This window comes from Macrobrachium rosenbergii, chromosome 56, assembly GCF_040412425.1.
Source record: "Macrobrachium rosenbergii isolate ZJJX-2024 chromosome 56, ASM4041242v1, whole genome shotgun sequence".
Classification (NCBI taxonomy): Eukaryota; Metazoa; Arthropoda; class Malacostraca; order Decapoda; family Palaemonidae; genus Macrobrachium; species Macrobrachium rosenbergii.
The window spans coordinates 45795399-45810870 of record NC_089796.1 but is presented as its reverse complement, the minus strand read 5'-3'; the positions used below and the strand labels follow the sequence as shown (position 1 = coordinate 45810870).

Here is a 15472-nt window from a genome sequence, read left to right as displayed (position 1 = left end):
TGATTATTACCCTTAAATGAGCAAATCCAAAATATTGTTAACTAAAGAGGAGAATGCTTGTGTTTCATTAAACTGGAAACAAAGAAAATATCAATTCAACGGTCCAGAAATCCATAAAAACATCCAACAAACACATGAAACATATATAACACATAATAATTGCAATGTTACTTGGCACTTTAAGGAATAGTTAGACCCTCCTCACTTAGGAGAACCGGCATCATCAATTCCTCAGGAGACTTTCACCGTTTTGCAGAGAAGGGAACGAAAGGCAATATGTATTGGCCACTCATCAGAATGTGGGATGAAAAGCTCTGCAAAGCGAGACGTGCTCATTAGTTTTCGAGGCGCAGCCGCTAAAATACTCACGAACAAAGCCAGGCTTTCTGAAAGAATGAGATCATAAGATTTTCAAGCGCTGTGAAGCAAAGTTTGAAGTTAATGGTACCACGGAGTATATCATATATTCAGAATCCTTAACAGTAGCGTCACCCACGCCCAGAGCGAGAGCGATACGAGATTGCACAATGAAGTCTTGCTGAACATGACTCGCATTCCACTGACTTACCAGAACAGCACTATCAGCCAACAGTCCTGCCACCAGTAAAGTACCAGTAATAACATACTAAACTGAGGAATACCAAACAAAATAAGTCTGGGCTCAATAAAAAAAAAAAAAAATCCTCGACAACTCTCTGTTGTCTGTCATATGTTTACGATTAAAGTTTTACAATACCTACCAACAAATTTAGAAGGCATTATGGTCTATCAGTAATGCCAATGAAGTCTTCAGATGTATATAATTATCTATCTTGCCAATTTTTCTAGGCCCCGCGCAAAAAATATTCTTGAAAGGCACCATTCGTGTATTCTGTTATGAGTGAATAAGGAGCCTTCCTCTCACACCCAGACACCAGGCTCCTTTGCTTCCTACCAACTCATTCCATTCCTTTTTTAATGCTTTATCACTGGGACTGCACATTTCAAAATCAGAAGTTGTAGTCACCTAGATAATTAAGTTTCCGACGTATCATTAAATGAATAACGACAATAATAATGACATTTGCATCACATTGCATAATAACAATAAGAACACACTCTCCTGCTAAGTCACATAGGTCCATGTGCTGTGAAAGCAGTCAAAATGAATCATGAGTTGGCAGAAATCGTTGTTTCATATTATCTGCACCTGTGAAATCAAGTTCTTTGCGTTCCTTACGGAAAAATTTCGACGCTTCCGACAGACATTACATTCGGATGCAACCTCGTTATCTGAATCAAATACTTCCAAAAGGTTTATGGAATGGATAAAAGTTTGGCCAAAGGCCAGGTGCTGAGACCTATGAGGTCATTCAGTGCTGAAAGGGAAATTGAGAGTAAAAATATTTGAAAGGTCTAACAGGAGGAAAACCTCATAGCAGTTGCACTATGAAAGACAGAATATGAGCGGAGAAACAATACAGGAATGAAAGGGGTTGGCAACAGGGGCCGAAGGGACGCCGCAAACAACTTTAAGTAATGGCTACAGAGAAACCCGTAAGATGCACTGACGGCACTGCCCTCCTACAGGGCCACAAGGCTTATGAAGCTTGATTCCACAGAACAGAGAGAGAGAGAGAGAGAGAGAGAGAAGACAGGTCAGAACTCTTCAAACGTCTTCAGGTGGAAAAGATGCAAATTTAGCGTCCTTCTACATCCGCAAGCTACATTTGCGCTGCCGGGGAGCAGGTTGCCGTTCCGAACAAGGATCCCGCCCGAAAATACGCTTTGATTCACTATATTTTCCGAGTAGCGGCGCCATGGGATCTGCGCCAAACAAAAACTCGCACCTTCATCTGGCAAAACAAAATATTGTCTTTCATCTCTTGGAAAGGCCGCGGGGAGGCATCTCGAGTCGCCAGCCTGCTGGGGGTTGTGGGATGCGAGCCAACGTCGTACGCGTCATGGCCTTGGCACATTTGCCGTTCATCAGTACCTTCGACGCCCCGTCAATTCTCGGCTGCTGGTGACGCAAAACTGATGGTGTGGAAGTGGTGAAAACGATCCATTCTAAGTTGATTTGTCGAGGCCCGATAAAAAAAAAAAAAAATAGAGGCATAAAACATACAAGTGTAAATAGGACCCTGTCTTCATTAGTATGGGAAAGTTCGACAAGAATTGCTGACCACCCGATTTGCTCTAAATTTATTTTTCGTTACACGATGTCTGAGTCGTTGTCAACGTGAATCAGTTGGCATCAGCTTTGGGTTTCAGTTCGTTAGAGAGAGAGAGAGAGAGAGAGAGAGAGAGAGAGAGAGAGAGAATGTGAACAAATACATAATATTTATGAGTTAAAAACCAAAAAAGTTTCATGAGAAGTTTACTTTCAATGTATTACGAAATTTTTTCGCTGTTATGACTGATTTTTTGGGATTATTTGCACCTCATTTGAAATAAAAAAAAAAATAGAAAACAGTAAGCATGCCGATATACACACACACACACACACACATATATATATATATATATATATATATATATATATATATATATATATATATATATATATATATATATATATATATATATATATATATATATATATATATATGTGTGTGTGTGTGTGTGTGTGTGTGTGTATGAACAAGTGGAAATTCTTGGTAAGGTTGTGTAAGAAATATTGAATTTATTGAATTCTTTCACTAAGTTCTCTTTATCGCAGCCAAAGCTGTTAATTTAGCTTATGGCTTTTTAGAGCTGCCTTATACAAACGCTTGTAGTAAAATTTGGCACAAGATTTACTTGAGCAACTTTTGTATTTGTTGACGTGCTGTGTACACTTTCTTGAATTCTCTGTCGGAGTCAGGTATGGAATTATAATAAAAAAAAAAAATAAATAAAAAAAACACAACTTCGGTGAGAACAGCACAACATACAAACGTTCTAGAGGAATTTTTGCGCTGCAGACGAGATGCTGTCTCGACCTGTTTGGGAACTGTTTACCGAACGTGTTTCACCCTTCGACTTCAACGCTATTCTGCACGCTCTGATAGGGTGAGTGTCGGTGTGCCGTCACAGGGCTCTCATCTGTTGTCTGCTCAGTGACAGCCGATTCCCATCGAACAGTCACAAACTTTAGGGGTATGTGTCCCTTTCTACTTGAGACAGCTTTCTTGAACCAACCATATATAGCTCGGAATAGCTAACGCAGGCGCGCCTGTCAGTATCAGATTAGGAAATCTGATTAACAAATACAATTTTTTTTTCAGTGATATAAAACTTCGTAATCATCACCTGAAACACAGTTCCCCTAAATATGTGACGCATTTTGTTCAGTTCCGGAATCTTTCACTTACAATTAAATCTGAAGATATCCGTCCGCCAAAGAGTGCTGTTCGACATCACCGAGTCGACGGCTATCGTCCTAACGTCTATACCTTTCGTAGCAAAGCTAATGGGATAGGTGATGTGTTGGTATATATAACACATACTACAATTCTTCATTCTTAGCTGCAAGGTAAAATGTTGTATTTAGTATTTGAGGTTTGGTCCCATTCTCGTCGCAGACGTCCGGGGACGAAGGGCGATAATAAAGCTATATCTTTCAGCTCGTGTTTATTTGCTCTGCTACATTTGAGAAGAAGGCGGTAAGAGATGAATACAAAATACAAAAGTATATATAATGTAATCACAACAAACATATGAGCATCGGAGCTCGATACACAATAAGGAATTATATTCTACATACATGAGGTAGAATTGATAGGATCGAAGCCTGTGTGTCGGATTCGACACTAACACAATAATAACTGATTATACTTATACTCTGCAGCATTACGCAACATCTAGCTGCAGCTTTGAAGTGAACGCCCCTACGGACGGCGTTATATAACATGCCTTGCACTTGCGTTAAGACATACATGACAATAGGTAATAAAATTCCCTTTTCTATCGTAAAACTTAATCACGAAGGAAGTGACACACCTGCTTCCTAGAACAGAGAGGTTTTAAAAATAAGGGAAAAACACAAGCAGGAAGAAAATTCCAAACCTTGGCTGTAGAGAGAGAGAGAGAGAGAGAAGAGAAGTAGTCACCGAATCACAGAACCCGAGGATAACCGATTGCCAATGTGTAAATGGGTAAAAGCCCGCCTAAGAGGAGAAGGAATTCTTCCACTGACCTCAACAGAATAGTCTCTGCAATAATGATTGTAGGAGAGAGAGAGAGAGAGAGAGAGAGAGAGAGAGAGTCGATAAAAACGAATAGCCTTAGATTCTGTCCTGTCATGGATGAGAAAAAAAGCCATAAATATGAGCACAGTGCCCCAAACTGGGATAAGTCCAACACAGTCTTGAGAGTGAGATGCAGAGAAGAATTTATGGCATCCAAAAACAACCAAGTTTTGTAGAGAGAGATTTTCCATTTTAACTCTGCTCTATTCAGGACAAGTCAGAAGCAACTTGGACATTTGAAATCCTGACAGAAGTGAGAGGTTCCTTGAAATTTTCATTATAAAATAACTAAAGAATTGGCAAGAAGAGGGGAGGAGGCACAAACAGGGAGGCACTGAATTTGACCAGCGTCATTTCTATTAGCGTATTAATTTCTTTGTTCTGATAAATCCCACTAACATTACCTACATTAACCTTCATTACACTATTGTTTTAACTTCCACAAAAAAATGGAGGTAGTGGTATTATATAACAGTAATAACAATGATGATATTATTACTACTCTTAGCAGCAGCTGTACTGCAAGTTAACATTAAATAGCAAAGCATGACAATTGCAGAATATCCCTGATGGAAGGCATTCTGTCTGTAAAACGATCATGTTCTAGAATGTTCTACAATTTCCAACAGAAAATACCGGACATTAAATATCAGTATTGCCATTTTAGTTCTCCTACTGCATAAAACAGACACGTGTATCCATATAAATCTTTTAGTGTGTAACAACATAACAAGGGTGCACCCACTTCTTGCTGACCTTGTTTGTTCTTGGTGACATTAATCCTCGATCAGTCTATATGAAGTTAGTCTTATGTCATTTACTCATTTTAGTGTCACTTTATAGCTGAACAGTAGAAATTTATCTCAACATATTCTGAAAAGCAAAATTATAAAAAGAAAATGACAATATGACGAGTAGAAGTAAAAAGGTTAGTCATTTACCACTAAAAAAATTGGCTGAAAATATGTGGTTTATTACAGATTATACATTTTTTTTTTCACACGGTGCTGAAAACTGTTAAATTGCCTTCCCATGTCCTGCACACGCAGTCTAAACCTATTTACTACAACAGCCATTGGGTACTAAAACGTAAGGAAAAGTGAAAAATGTTTATGATTCGTTATTAAGAATTAGCTCAGCAATATAATTTACTTCATTGATCAGTCAGGGTATAGTTAATTTTTGCGTTACAATACTATAGTTTCGTTTTAAGGCAGAATAGTTATCATGTATCACAATACGTTCTTAGCGAAATGAAATATATAGGGCAAAAGAAGGATGTGTTGGTGTTAACCAAATGAAATTATCTGTATTTAGTATTAGGAAAGTATTAGAGTAATAGCGATAAATTCACTTATTGCAACTTACAAAACTACTATAGATTTCCTTTCCAATGCTACATAAAGTGTCATGAAAAACAGGAAGACTTGTAAAATTTTTCCGCCATGTGCTTCTATTTTATTCCTAAGTAAAACTGACCGGCTGGCAAGAAAGGTCTTTGAGTTGTGGCATTCTCAAAGTTGAAGGGAAACCCGGCACTCTCTGATACTCAGTGTTCATGCATACATATACACATGTTTCTACATTATTGGTTTTGTTTTTTACACACATTTCCATATGGATTATTTTTCTCGAGAGAAATTTCGAGACAACTATTCTAAAAACAGTGCATGGATTCGGCAACGAAGTGGCACTACAATCTAAGTAATTTTGACCGCAAAGATGAAAGGCTTTGTGCATTGAGTCCATTATTCAAATTATGTTTTGATCCTTTAAAAAATATATACAGTATATATATATATATATATATATATATATATATATATATATATATATATATATATATATATATATATATATATATATATATGGGAAAAAACACGTTAAAAAAGAAGAAGAATATATATATATATATATATATATATATATATATATATATATATATATATATATATATATATATATATAATACATACTTTCTATGAACCGATTAAGTCATGGGTATTCATAAATATTCTAAACAGATGGCGTCACTGACTATAAAAAATCCATTACAATAACTCAAGAAAGAATGATAGCAGAGAGTTTAACCTTGTCAAAATACATAATGGTGTCTTTGAAAGTCTTAAATCTGAACACCCACTACGAGTAGGTGGAGTTAGCCTGTGTTGCCATGAGAACACTAGAAACCTGTTCCTTCTGCCAAAAATTTACGGAGCACGTGCGCCACCGTACGAGAAGGCACTAGGGAAGTCTCCCCTACGAGACCCTCCCCGAACAAAGAAAACGCGCTTCTCGTGTTTTGGATACGAGCAGAGAGAGCGAGGAGACGACACTGGTCTCGCGACTTCTGTCTGTAGTTAGCAGTCTACCTGCGAAGACTTGGCATGCGTAGTTGAACGGCCTGACCAGTTGAGTGTGGCTTGGAGGTCTTGCGATAAAACCCTCCCATCTAAACAAGTGCAATTCTGATAAACCTTCGGCTGCGATCGCTTCGATCTACCGACAAAGTTGTTAGATTTTGAATCAAATCTGAAGTCCAAATTTTTATTCGTAATATGGTGAGATTTGATTAAAACTATATTATTAATATACTTTGAGTAGACAACATTCACTAATATTTGTTATTGTGATATGCAACATTGCTGTTTGGTACAAAACATTCCATCTGCTTACCGTTTTCTATACAAAAAATATTTTTGACACGGACATTTTCAGTTGTAAAATTTGTCTAAGATTCGGGAATGATGGAGTAATCGCCACAAATTTCTGACTAAAGGCTGAAGAAAATTCAAAATACAATCACCCGTTGACTTATTCGTCAATAGGCTACTGAGTAAAAACAACAGGCGTTTTTCTTTATGGAAAAATCACGCACGGACGCAAACCGGCGCCATGACGGAAGGCAAATCTACGACATACCTGGCTCTTCCACTGGGAGACATCCCTCGCAACTTGTCAATGCCACTGATCAACGAAAACAACTTTTCCCTCCTCAGAACGACTAAACCAGGTAAGAAGGCTGGAAAATTCATTCAGATATCAAGGAAGATCCCACTGCAAAAGATTGTAGTTTATTTTTCTTATTTTCAACAGTTGTCCAATTCCCCGAACAGTGGAAGGCTCCAGAGAGAGAGAGAGAGAGAGAGAGAGAGAGAGAGAGAGAGAGAGAGAGAGAGAGAGAGAGAGAGAGAGAGAGTTTTTGCCAAATTTATCTCAATGTAGAATCGAAGAGAATAATGACTGGACCTGCTCTGCAAAGCCCTTTTAAAACACAGGCCGCTCCTTTTACCCACACAGAATTGGTTAAAGCATTGGTAAATATTAATCTTTTACAAAAGACTTTTTACTGACTGCAATGGAACAGCACGAGATCGGGCAGAAATGACTTACACATAGTAAATCAAGGTGCAAGGGGCAAGGTCATATTACATGTGAAAAGGGAAGTGAATCTTGTGGGACAGAATTGAACGAAGTGAACAGAAGGACGTGAAAAGAAGAGCAGAGAGAGGTGAAAGGAACTTAACGTGTCAGATCAAATTTGCTTCTTTCCGCACCTGTACTCCTAAAAGCAGTCAGTTATTTGATTTATTCTAAAACTATTAAAACTGTTCTTAAATTGTTATTGTCTGGTTTTTCTGCCTTGTTAAAATATAGTTCCTAATTATGTGGTTACCTCTGAATTACCAAAACGTTTTTCTGAACCTGATAAAACAACGATCCTGTGATGTGATAATTGTTTTTAACCTATTAAAATACAGTTACCAAAATGTAACTGTTCTACACCTGTTAAAAAACAGTTAATAAAACAAAATTGATGGGTTATTTCTTTAGTCACCAAAACACAATTTCGTACTATTAATTTTTACTGAAGCTGTCAAAAGAGTTCCTCTTATGCAATCAATTGTCTGGTTTCATCTAAACTTGTTAAGACTCAATTTCTGATTGCCTGTTACATGACCATGTTAAAACACAGATCCTGAAATATAAACGTTCTGTATTCAAACTGTTAAAATATGGTCTCTAAAACATAATTGTCTGATTTTTTCTTATTAAAACACAATTATTTATTGTTGATTCTTAAACTGTTAAATCAGTTCCTAAAGTGTAATCAATCGTCTGGTTTCTTCTGAACCTATCTAAGTATAGCTCTACAGACATTAATGTCTGGTTTCTTATTAATTTATTCAAATACAGTTCCTTACCGTCACTTTTTGTGAACCTATTAAAGAACAGATAATGCAATGTAATTGTTTTATTTTTTTAGAATCTGTTAAAACACAGTTCCTAAAACGTGAGTCTGCTTTCTTTTGGATCTGTTAAAAGTGCTCCTGAAACGTTGTCTGCTTTCATCTGAACCTGTTAAAATAGTTCCCGAAACGTTGTCTGCTTGCATCTGAACCTGTTAAAATAGTTCCTGAAACGTTGTCTGCCTTCATCTGAACCTGTTAAAATAATTCCTGAAACGTTGTCTGCTTTCTTCTGAGCCTGTTAAAATAGTTCCTGAAACGTTGTCTGCTTTCATCAGAACCTGTTAAAATAGTTCCTGGAACGTTGTCTGGTTTCTTCTGAACCTGTTAAAATAGTTCCCGAAACGTTGTCTGCTTTCTTATGAACCTGTTAAAACAGTCCCTGAAACGTGATTGTCTGCTTTCTTCGGAACCTTTTAAATAGCTCCTGAAACGTGATTGTCTAATTTCTTCTGAACCTGTTAAAATAGCTCCTGAAACTTGATTGTCTAATTTCTTCTGAACCTGTTAAAATAGCTCCTGAAACGTGATTGTCTAATTTCTTCTGAACATGTTAAAATAGCTCCTGAAACGTGATTGTCTAATTTCTTCTGAACCTGTTAAAATAGCTCCTGAACCGTGATTGTCTAATTTCTTCTGAACCTGTTAAAATAGCTCCTGAAATGTGATTGTCTAATTTCTTCTGAACCTGTTAAAATAGCTCCTGAAACGTGATTGTGTGGTTCCCGAAATGTTGTCTGCTTTCTTCTGAACGTATTGAAATAACTCCTGAAATGTTGTCTGCTTTCTTGTGAACCCGTTATAATAGTTGCTAAAACATGATTGTCTGCTTCCTTCTGAACCTGTTAAAATAGGCCCTGAAACGTTGTCTGCTTTCCTCTGAACCTTTTAAAATAGTTCCCGAAACGTGAATGTCTGCTTTTTTCTTAACCTGTTAAAATAGCTCCTGAAACGTTGTCTGCCTTCTTCTGCACCTCTTAAAATGGCTCCTGAAACATTGCTTGTTTTCTTCTGATCCTGTTAAAATAGCTCCTGAAACGTTGTCTGTTTTCTTCTGAAACTGTTGAAATAGTTCCTGAAACGTGATTGTCTACTTTCTTCTGAAACTGTTAAAACAGCTCCTGAAACGTGATTGTCTACTTTCTTTTGAACATGTTTGTTTCTGAAACGTTGCCTGCTTTCTACTTAACCTGTTAAAACAGCTCCTGAAACGTTATCTGCTTACATCTAAACCTGTTAAAATAGTTCCTGAACCATTGTCTGCTTTCTTCTGGATCTGTTGAAATAGCTCATGAAACGTTGTCTGTTTTCTTCTGAACCTGTTAAAATAGCTCATGAAACATTGTCTGCTTTCTTCTGAACCTGTTAAAATAGCTCATGAAACGTTGTCTGTTTTCTTCTGAACCTGTTAAAATAGCTCATGAAACGTTGTCTGTTTTCTTCTGAACCTGTTAAAATAGCTCATGAAACATTGTCTGCTTTCTTCTGAACCTGTTAAAATAGTTCATGAAACGTTGTCTGTTTTCTTCTGAACCTGTTAAAATAGCTCATGAAACGTTGTCTGTTTTCTTCTGAACCTGTTAAAATAGCTCATGAAGCGTTGTCTGTTTTCTTCTGAACCTGTTAAAGTATCTCCTGAAAACTAATTGTTTACTTTCTTCTGAACCTATTAAAATAGTTCCTGAAACGTGATTGTCTGATTTCATCTGAACCTGTTAAAATGGTTCCAGAAATGTGATTGCCAGCGCTCTTCTGAACCTGTCAAAATAGTTCCTGAAACATTGCCTGCCTTCTTTTGAATCTGTTAAAACAGCTCCTGATACGTTGTCTGCTTTCTTCTGAACCTGTTAAAATAGTTCCTGAAAGTTTGTTTGCTTTCTTCGGAACCTGTTAAAATGGTTCCTGAAAGGTTGCTTGCTTTCTTCTGAACCTGTTAAAATAGTTCCTGAAAGGTTGTTTGTTTTCTTCTGAACCTGTTAAAATAGTTCCTGAAAGGTTGTTTGCTTTCTTCTGAACCTGTTAAAATAGTTCCTGAAACGTGATTGCCTGCTTTCATCTGAACTTGTTAAATCAGCTCCTGAAAATTAATTGTCTGCTTTCTTTTGAACCTGTTAAAATAGCTCCTGAAACGTGATTGTGTGCTTTCTTCTGGATCTGTTAAAGTAGCTCCTGAAGTGTAATTGTCTGCTTTCTTCTGAGCCTGTTAAAATAGTTCCTGAAACGTTATCAGCTTTCTTCTGAACCTGTGAAAATATCTCCTGAAACGTGAGTGTGTGCTTTCTTCTGGACTTGTTGAAATAGTTCCTGAAACGTGACTGTCTGCCTTCTTCTGAACCTGTTAAAATAGTTCCTGAAACATTCTCTGCTTTCTTCTGAACCTGTTAAAACAGTTGCTGAAATGTGATTGTCTGCTTTTGTCTGAACCTATTAAAATAGTTCCTGGAATGTTGTCTGCTTTCTTCTGAACCCTTAAAAATACTTCCTAGAACGTTGTCTGCTTTCTTCTGGACCTGTTAAAACAGTTCCTGAAACGAGACTGTCTACTTTCTTCTGAACCTGTTAAAATAGCTTCTGAAACATTGTCTTCTTTCTTCTGAACCTGTTAAAATAGCTCTTGAAGCGTTGTCTGCTTTCTTCTGAACATGTTAAAGTAGATCCTGAAACGTTGTCTGCTTTCTTATAAACCTGTTAAAATTGATCCTGAAACGTTGTCTCCTTCTTATGAACCTGTTAAAATAGTTCCTGAAATGTTGTCTTCTTTCTTATGAACCTGTTAAATTAGTTCCTGAAACGCTGTCTGCTTTCTTATGAACCTGTTAAAATAGCTCCTGAAACGTTGTCTGCTTTCTTATGAACCTGTTAAAATAGTTCCTGAAACATTGCCTGCTTTCTTATGAACCTGTTAAAATAGATCCTGAAACGTTGTCTGCTTTCTTATGAACCTGTTAAAATAGCTCCTGAAATTTGATTGTCCCTGAAATTTGATTGTCTGCTTTCATCTGAACCTGTTAGAATATTTCCTAAAACGTTGTTTGCTTTCTTTTGAATATGTTAAAATAGCTCCTGAAATTTGATTGTCTGCTTTCTTCTGAACCTGTTAGAATATTTCCTAAAACGTTGTTTGCTTTCTTTTGAATGTGTTAAAATAGCTCATGAGACGTTGTCTGCTCTCTTCTGAACCTGTTAAAATAGCTCCTGAAACATTGTCTGCTCTCTTCTGAACCCGTTAAAATAGCTCCTGAAACATTGTCTGCTTTCTTCTGAACCTGTTAAAATAGCTCCTGAAACATTGTCTGCTTTCTTCTGAACCTGTTAAAATAGCTCCAGAGTCGTGTTTGTCTGCTTTCTTCTGAACCTTTTAAAATTGTTCTTGAAACGTTGTCTGCTTTCTTATGGGCCTGTTAAAATTGTTCCTGAAATTTTGTGTGCTTTCTTCTGAACCTGTTAAAATAGTTCCTGAAACGTGATTGTCTGCTTTCTTCTGAACCTGTTAAAATAGCTGAAACGTTGTCTGCTTTCTTTTAAACCTGTTTTAAATAGTTCCTGAAACGTGCTTGTCTGCTTTCTTCTGAACCTGTTAAAATAGCTCCTGAAACTTGATTGTGTATTTCTTCTGAACATGTTGAAATAGTTCCTGAAACATTTTCTGCTTTGTTCTGAACCTGTTAAAATAGCTCCTGAAACGTTTTGTGCTTTCTTCTGGATCTGTTAAATTGACTCCTGAAATGCTCTCTACTTTCATCTGAACCTGTTAAAGTATCTACTGAAAAGTGATTGATTGCCTTTTTCTGAACTTGTTGAAATAGTTCCTGAAACGTTATTGTTTGCTCTCTTCTGAACCTGCTAAAATAGCTCCTGAAACGTGATATTCTGCTTTCATCTGAACCTGTTAAAATGGTTCCTGAGATGTGATTGTCTGCTTTCTTCTGAACCTGTTAAAATATTTTCCGAAACATTGTCTGCATTCTTCTGGTTCTTTAAATAGCTCCTGAAACGATCTCTACTTTCTTCTGAACCTGTTAGAATAGTTCCTGAAATGTTGTCTGCTTTCTTCTGAACCTGTTAAAATAACTCCTGAAACGTGATAGTCTGCTTTCATCTGAACGTGTTAAAATGGTTCCTGAGACGTAAATGTCTGCTTTCTTCTAAACCTGTTAAAATAGTTCCTGAAACGTTGTCTGCTTTCTTCTGAACCTGTTAAAATAGCTCCTAAAACGTGATTGTCTGCTTTCATCTGAACCTGTTAAAATGGTTCCTGAGACGTGAATGTCTGCTTTCTTCTTAACCTGTTAAAGTAGCTCCTGAAACGTTGTCTGCTTTCTTCTGAACCTGTTAAAATGGCACCTGAAACGTTGTCTGCTTTCGTCTGAACCCATTAAAATAGTTCCTGAAACGTGAGTGTGTGGTTTCTTCTGAACCTGTTAAACAGTTCCTGAAACATGATTGTCTGCTTTCTTCTGAACCTGTTAAAATAGCACCTGAAATATGATTGTCTTCTTTCTTCTGAACCTTTTAAAATGACTCCTGAAATGCAAGTGTCTGCTTTCTTCAGAACATGTTAAAATAGTTCCTGAAATGTGATTTTCTGCTTTCTTCTGAACCTGTTAACACAGTTGCAGAAACGTGATTATGTGGTTCCTTCTAAACTTGTTTAAATAGTTACTGAAACGTGATTGTGTGGTTTCTTCTGAACCTGTTAAAATAGTTCCTAAAATAGTTCTTCTGAACCTGATAAAATACTTGCAGAAACGTGCTTGTCTGGTTTCTTCTGAACCTGTTAAAGTAACTCCTGAAACATGATTGTCTGCTTTCCTCTGAACAGTTCCTGAAAAGTGATTGCTTTTTTCTCAACCTATTAAAATAATTCCTGAAACGTGATTGTCTGCTTTCTTTTGAACTTGTTAAAATTGTTCCTGGAACCTGATTGTCTACTTTCTTCTGAACCTGTTAAAATAGTTCCTGAAACGTGATTGTGTGGTTTTTCTGAATCTGTTAAAATGCAGGTAGTTCAGAAACATGATCGTCTGGTTTATTCTGAACCTATTAAAATAGCTCCTGAAACGTAATTGTCTGCTTTCTTCTGAACCTGTTAAAATAGTTCCTGAAACGTGATTGTGTGGTTTCTTCTGAACCTGTTAAAATAGTTCCAGAAACGTGATTTTCTGGTTTCTTCTGAACCTGTTAAAGTAGTTCCTGAAACGTGATTTTATGGTTTCTTCCGAACCTATTTAAACAATTCTTTATGATTCTTTCTCTACCTATTAAAAAACAACCTGTTAAAACATGACTCTCGAACTGTCATTGTCTCATTATAGCAGTAGCGTCGCTATGGGGGTGGGCGGCCACGATGGGTTTAGTTTTCACGCACACACACACACACACCTACAAACAACATAATGAACCTTCAAGGAGGTACAGGTACAACTTAGCAGAAAACATTTCACAACTTGACGAGTCAGTGTTATGATTAAATCATTAATAATACTTGGATACATGCATAACATTATATATATATATATATATATATATATATATATATATATATATATATATATATATATATATATATATGTGTGTGTGTGTGTGTGTGTGGTGTGTGTGTGTGTGTGTGTGTGTGCGTGCGTGCGTGCGCGTGTGTGTGTATAATTGTGTAAAGTAAGACAAAACGGCATAGTAGGAGTAATCTGATAATACACAAACTAATTTCATGATTTCATTCAGAAGCGTAAAACTGACTATAACGAAAACGCGGAAATGAAGAGTATAAAGGTGTCATGTCTATATGTGACTCTGATATGTTGATGAAAATTCATATTTGGTTTATAGTTATCAAAAACTAACAAAATAATGAGAAATAATCAAAACAATATAGTTTTAGCGCTGTTCTTACCCTTGTTGGGAAGCAGGAAGATCAGTAATTGACCATATTATTAATCTTAAGATTAATTTTATCATTATAAATGTCATTTCCATTAATGACGAAAATACTTCAATATATTTAAAGGTAACTATACGAACGATAATATAAACGAGGCACAATATCACGCCTTCTGTCAGCGTGATATCTTTTCGGTATCTCCGTTAATTCGAACATTTACGAAGCTTTGTCAGACTTCAACCTCGACGCTACTTAAAAAAAAAAAAAAGCTGCTTTTAAATTGAGTAATCTTGCACTTCCTCTTCGCATCTTACAGAGAGAGAGAGAGAGAGAGAGAGAGAGAGAGAGAGAGAGAGAGAGAGAGAGAGAGAGAGAGAGAAATTAAGCAAAGCCAGGATATGTTTGTCTACAGGACAGCCTCTTGCTCTGCAGGGCAAGTTGATGAAAAAACGATCATCAAAAAAAGTTGTGAGAATGAACTAGACCCTCTGAACTGGTGACGCAGTTAGGCTGTACTTGTTTAGAAGGCTGAAATTATTCCTGGGAAAATACAATTCGAGGAGAAATACATACCGGAGGCCTGCAAAATATTGCATGAACACAATGCGGTTGACAGTTTGGGCAACACGCAGTTTCTCACGGGAAGAAAAAAATGAGAGCCTATCCATTGCTCATACTTTATAACTCTTAGTGTCTGCACACACACACACACACACACACACACACACACACACATACACACACACATATATATATATATATATATATATATATATATATATATATATATATATATATATATATATATATATATATATATATATATATATATATACAAAAGATCGTCTGCATTATGTAAATTATGAGAACTTCATCGTGCATATATATTCAAATGTATAAGTGACTGACATCGTTAAAAAAAACGTGATTGATGGTAAAAGCCCAGCTTTGGAAATTTGCTTTTGAAAGTCTAATGTTGATGACTGGAAACTGAGATATCTGTTTCTACGTGACTTTTCGCTTTACTTAGTAAGTAATTTTCGAGGCGATATAGCAAGCAAGCAAGTGCACGCCAGAGAGAGGCTGGGACTTCACACTCCAAAGGAAACCTGATTATCTGCACCTAAGTATTT

At 36.6% G+C, this 15472-nt stretch overlaps 1 protein-coding gene across 3 annotated transcripts in view; it reads left to right on the top strand.

Annotated features, from left to right (window-relative positions):
- Window positions 1-6448: 6448 nt before the first annotated feature.
- The window catches only part of LOC136836306 (uncharacterized), a 76067-nt gene continuing 67043 nt past the window's right edge, over window positions 6449-15472 (top strand). Inside the window, exon 1 of one of the 3 annotated variants that reach the window (XM_067100428.1) lies at window positions 6449-7224. In XM_067100428.1, coding sequence (XP_066956529.1) covers window positions 7107-7224 — 118 coding nt within the window. In that variant the 5' untranslated portion in view covers window positions 6449-7106. The remainder of the gene's footprint in view (window positions 7225-15472) is intronic. The other 2 variants (XM_067100430.1, XM_067100427.1) reach the window with 2 other exon arrangements.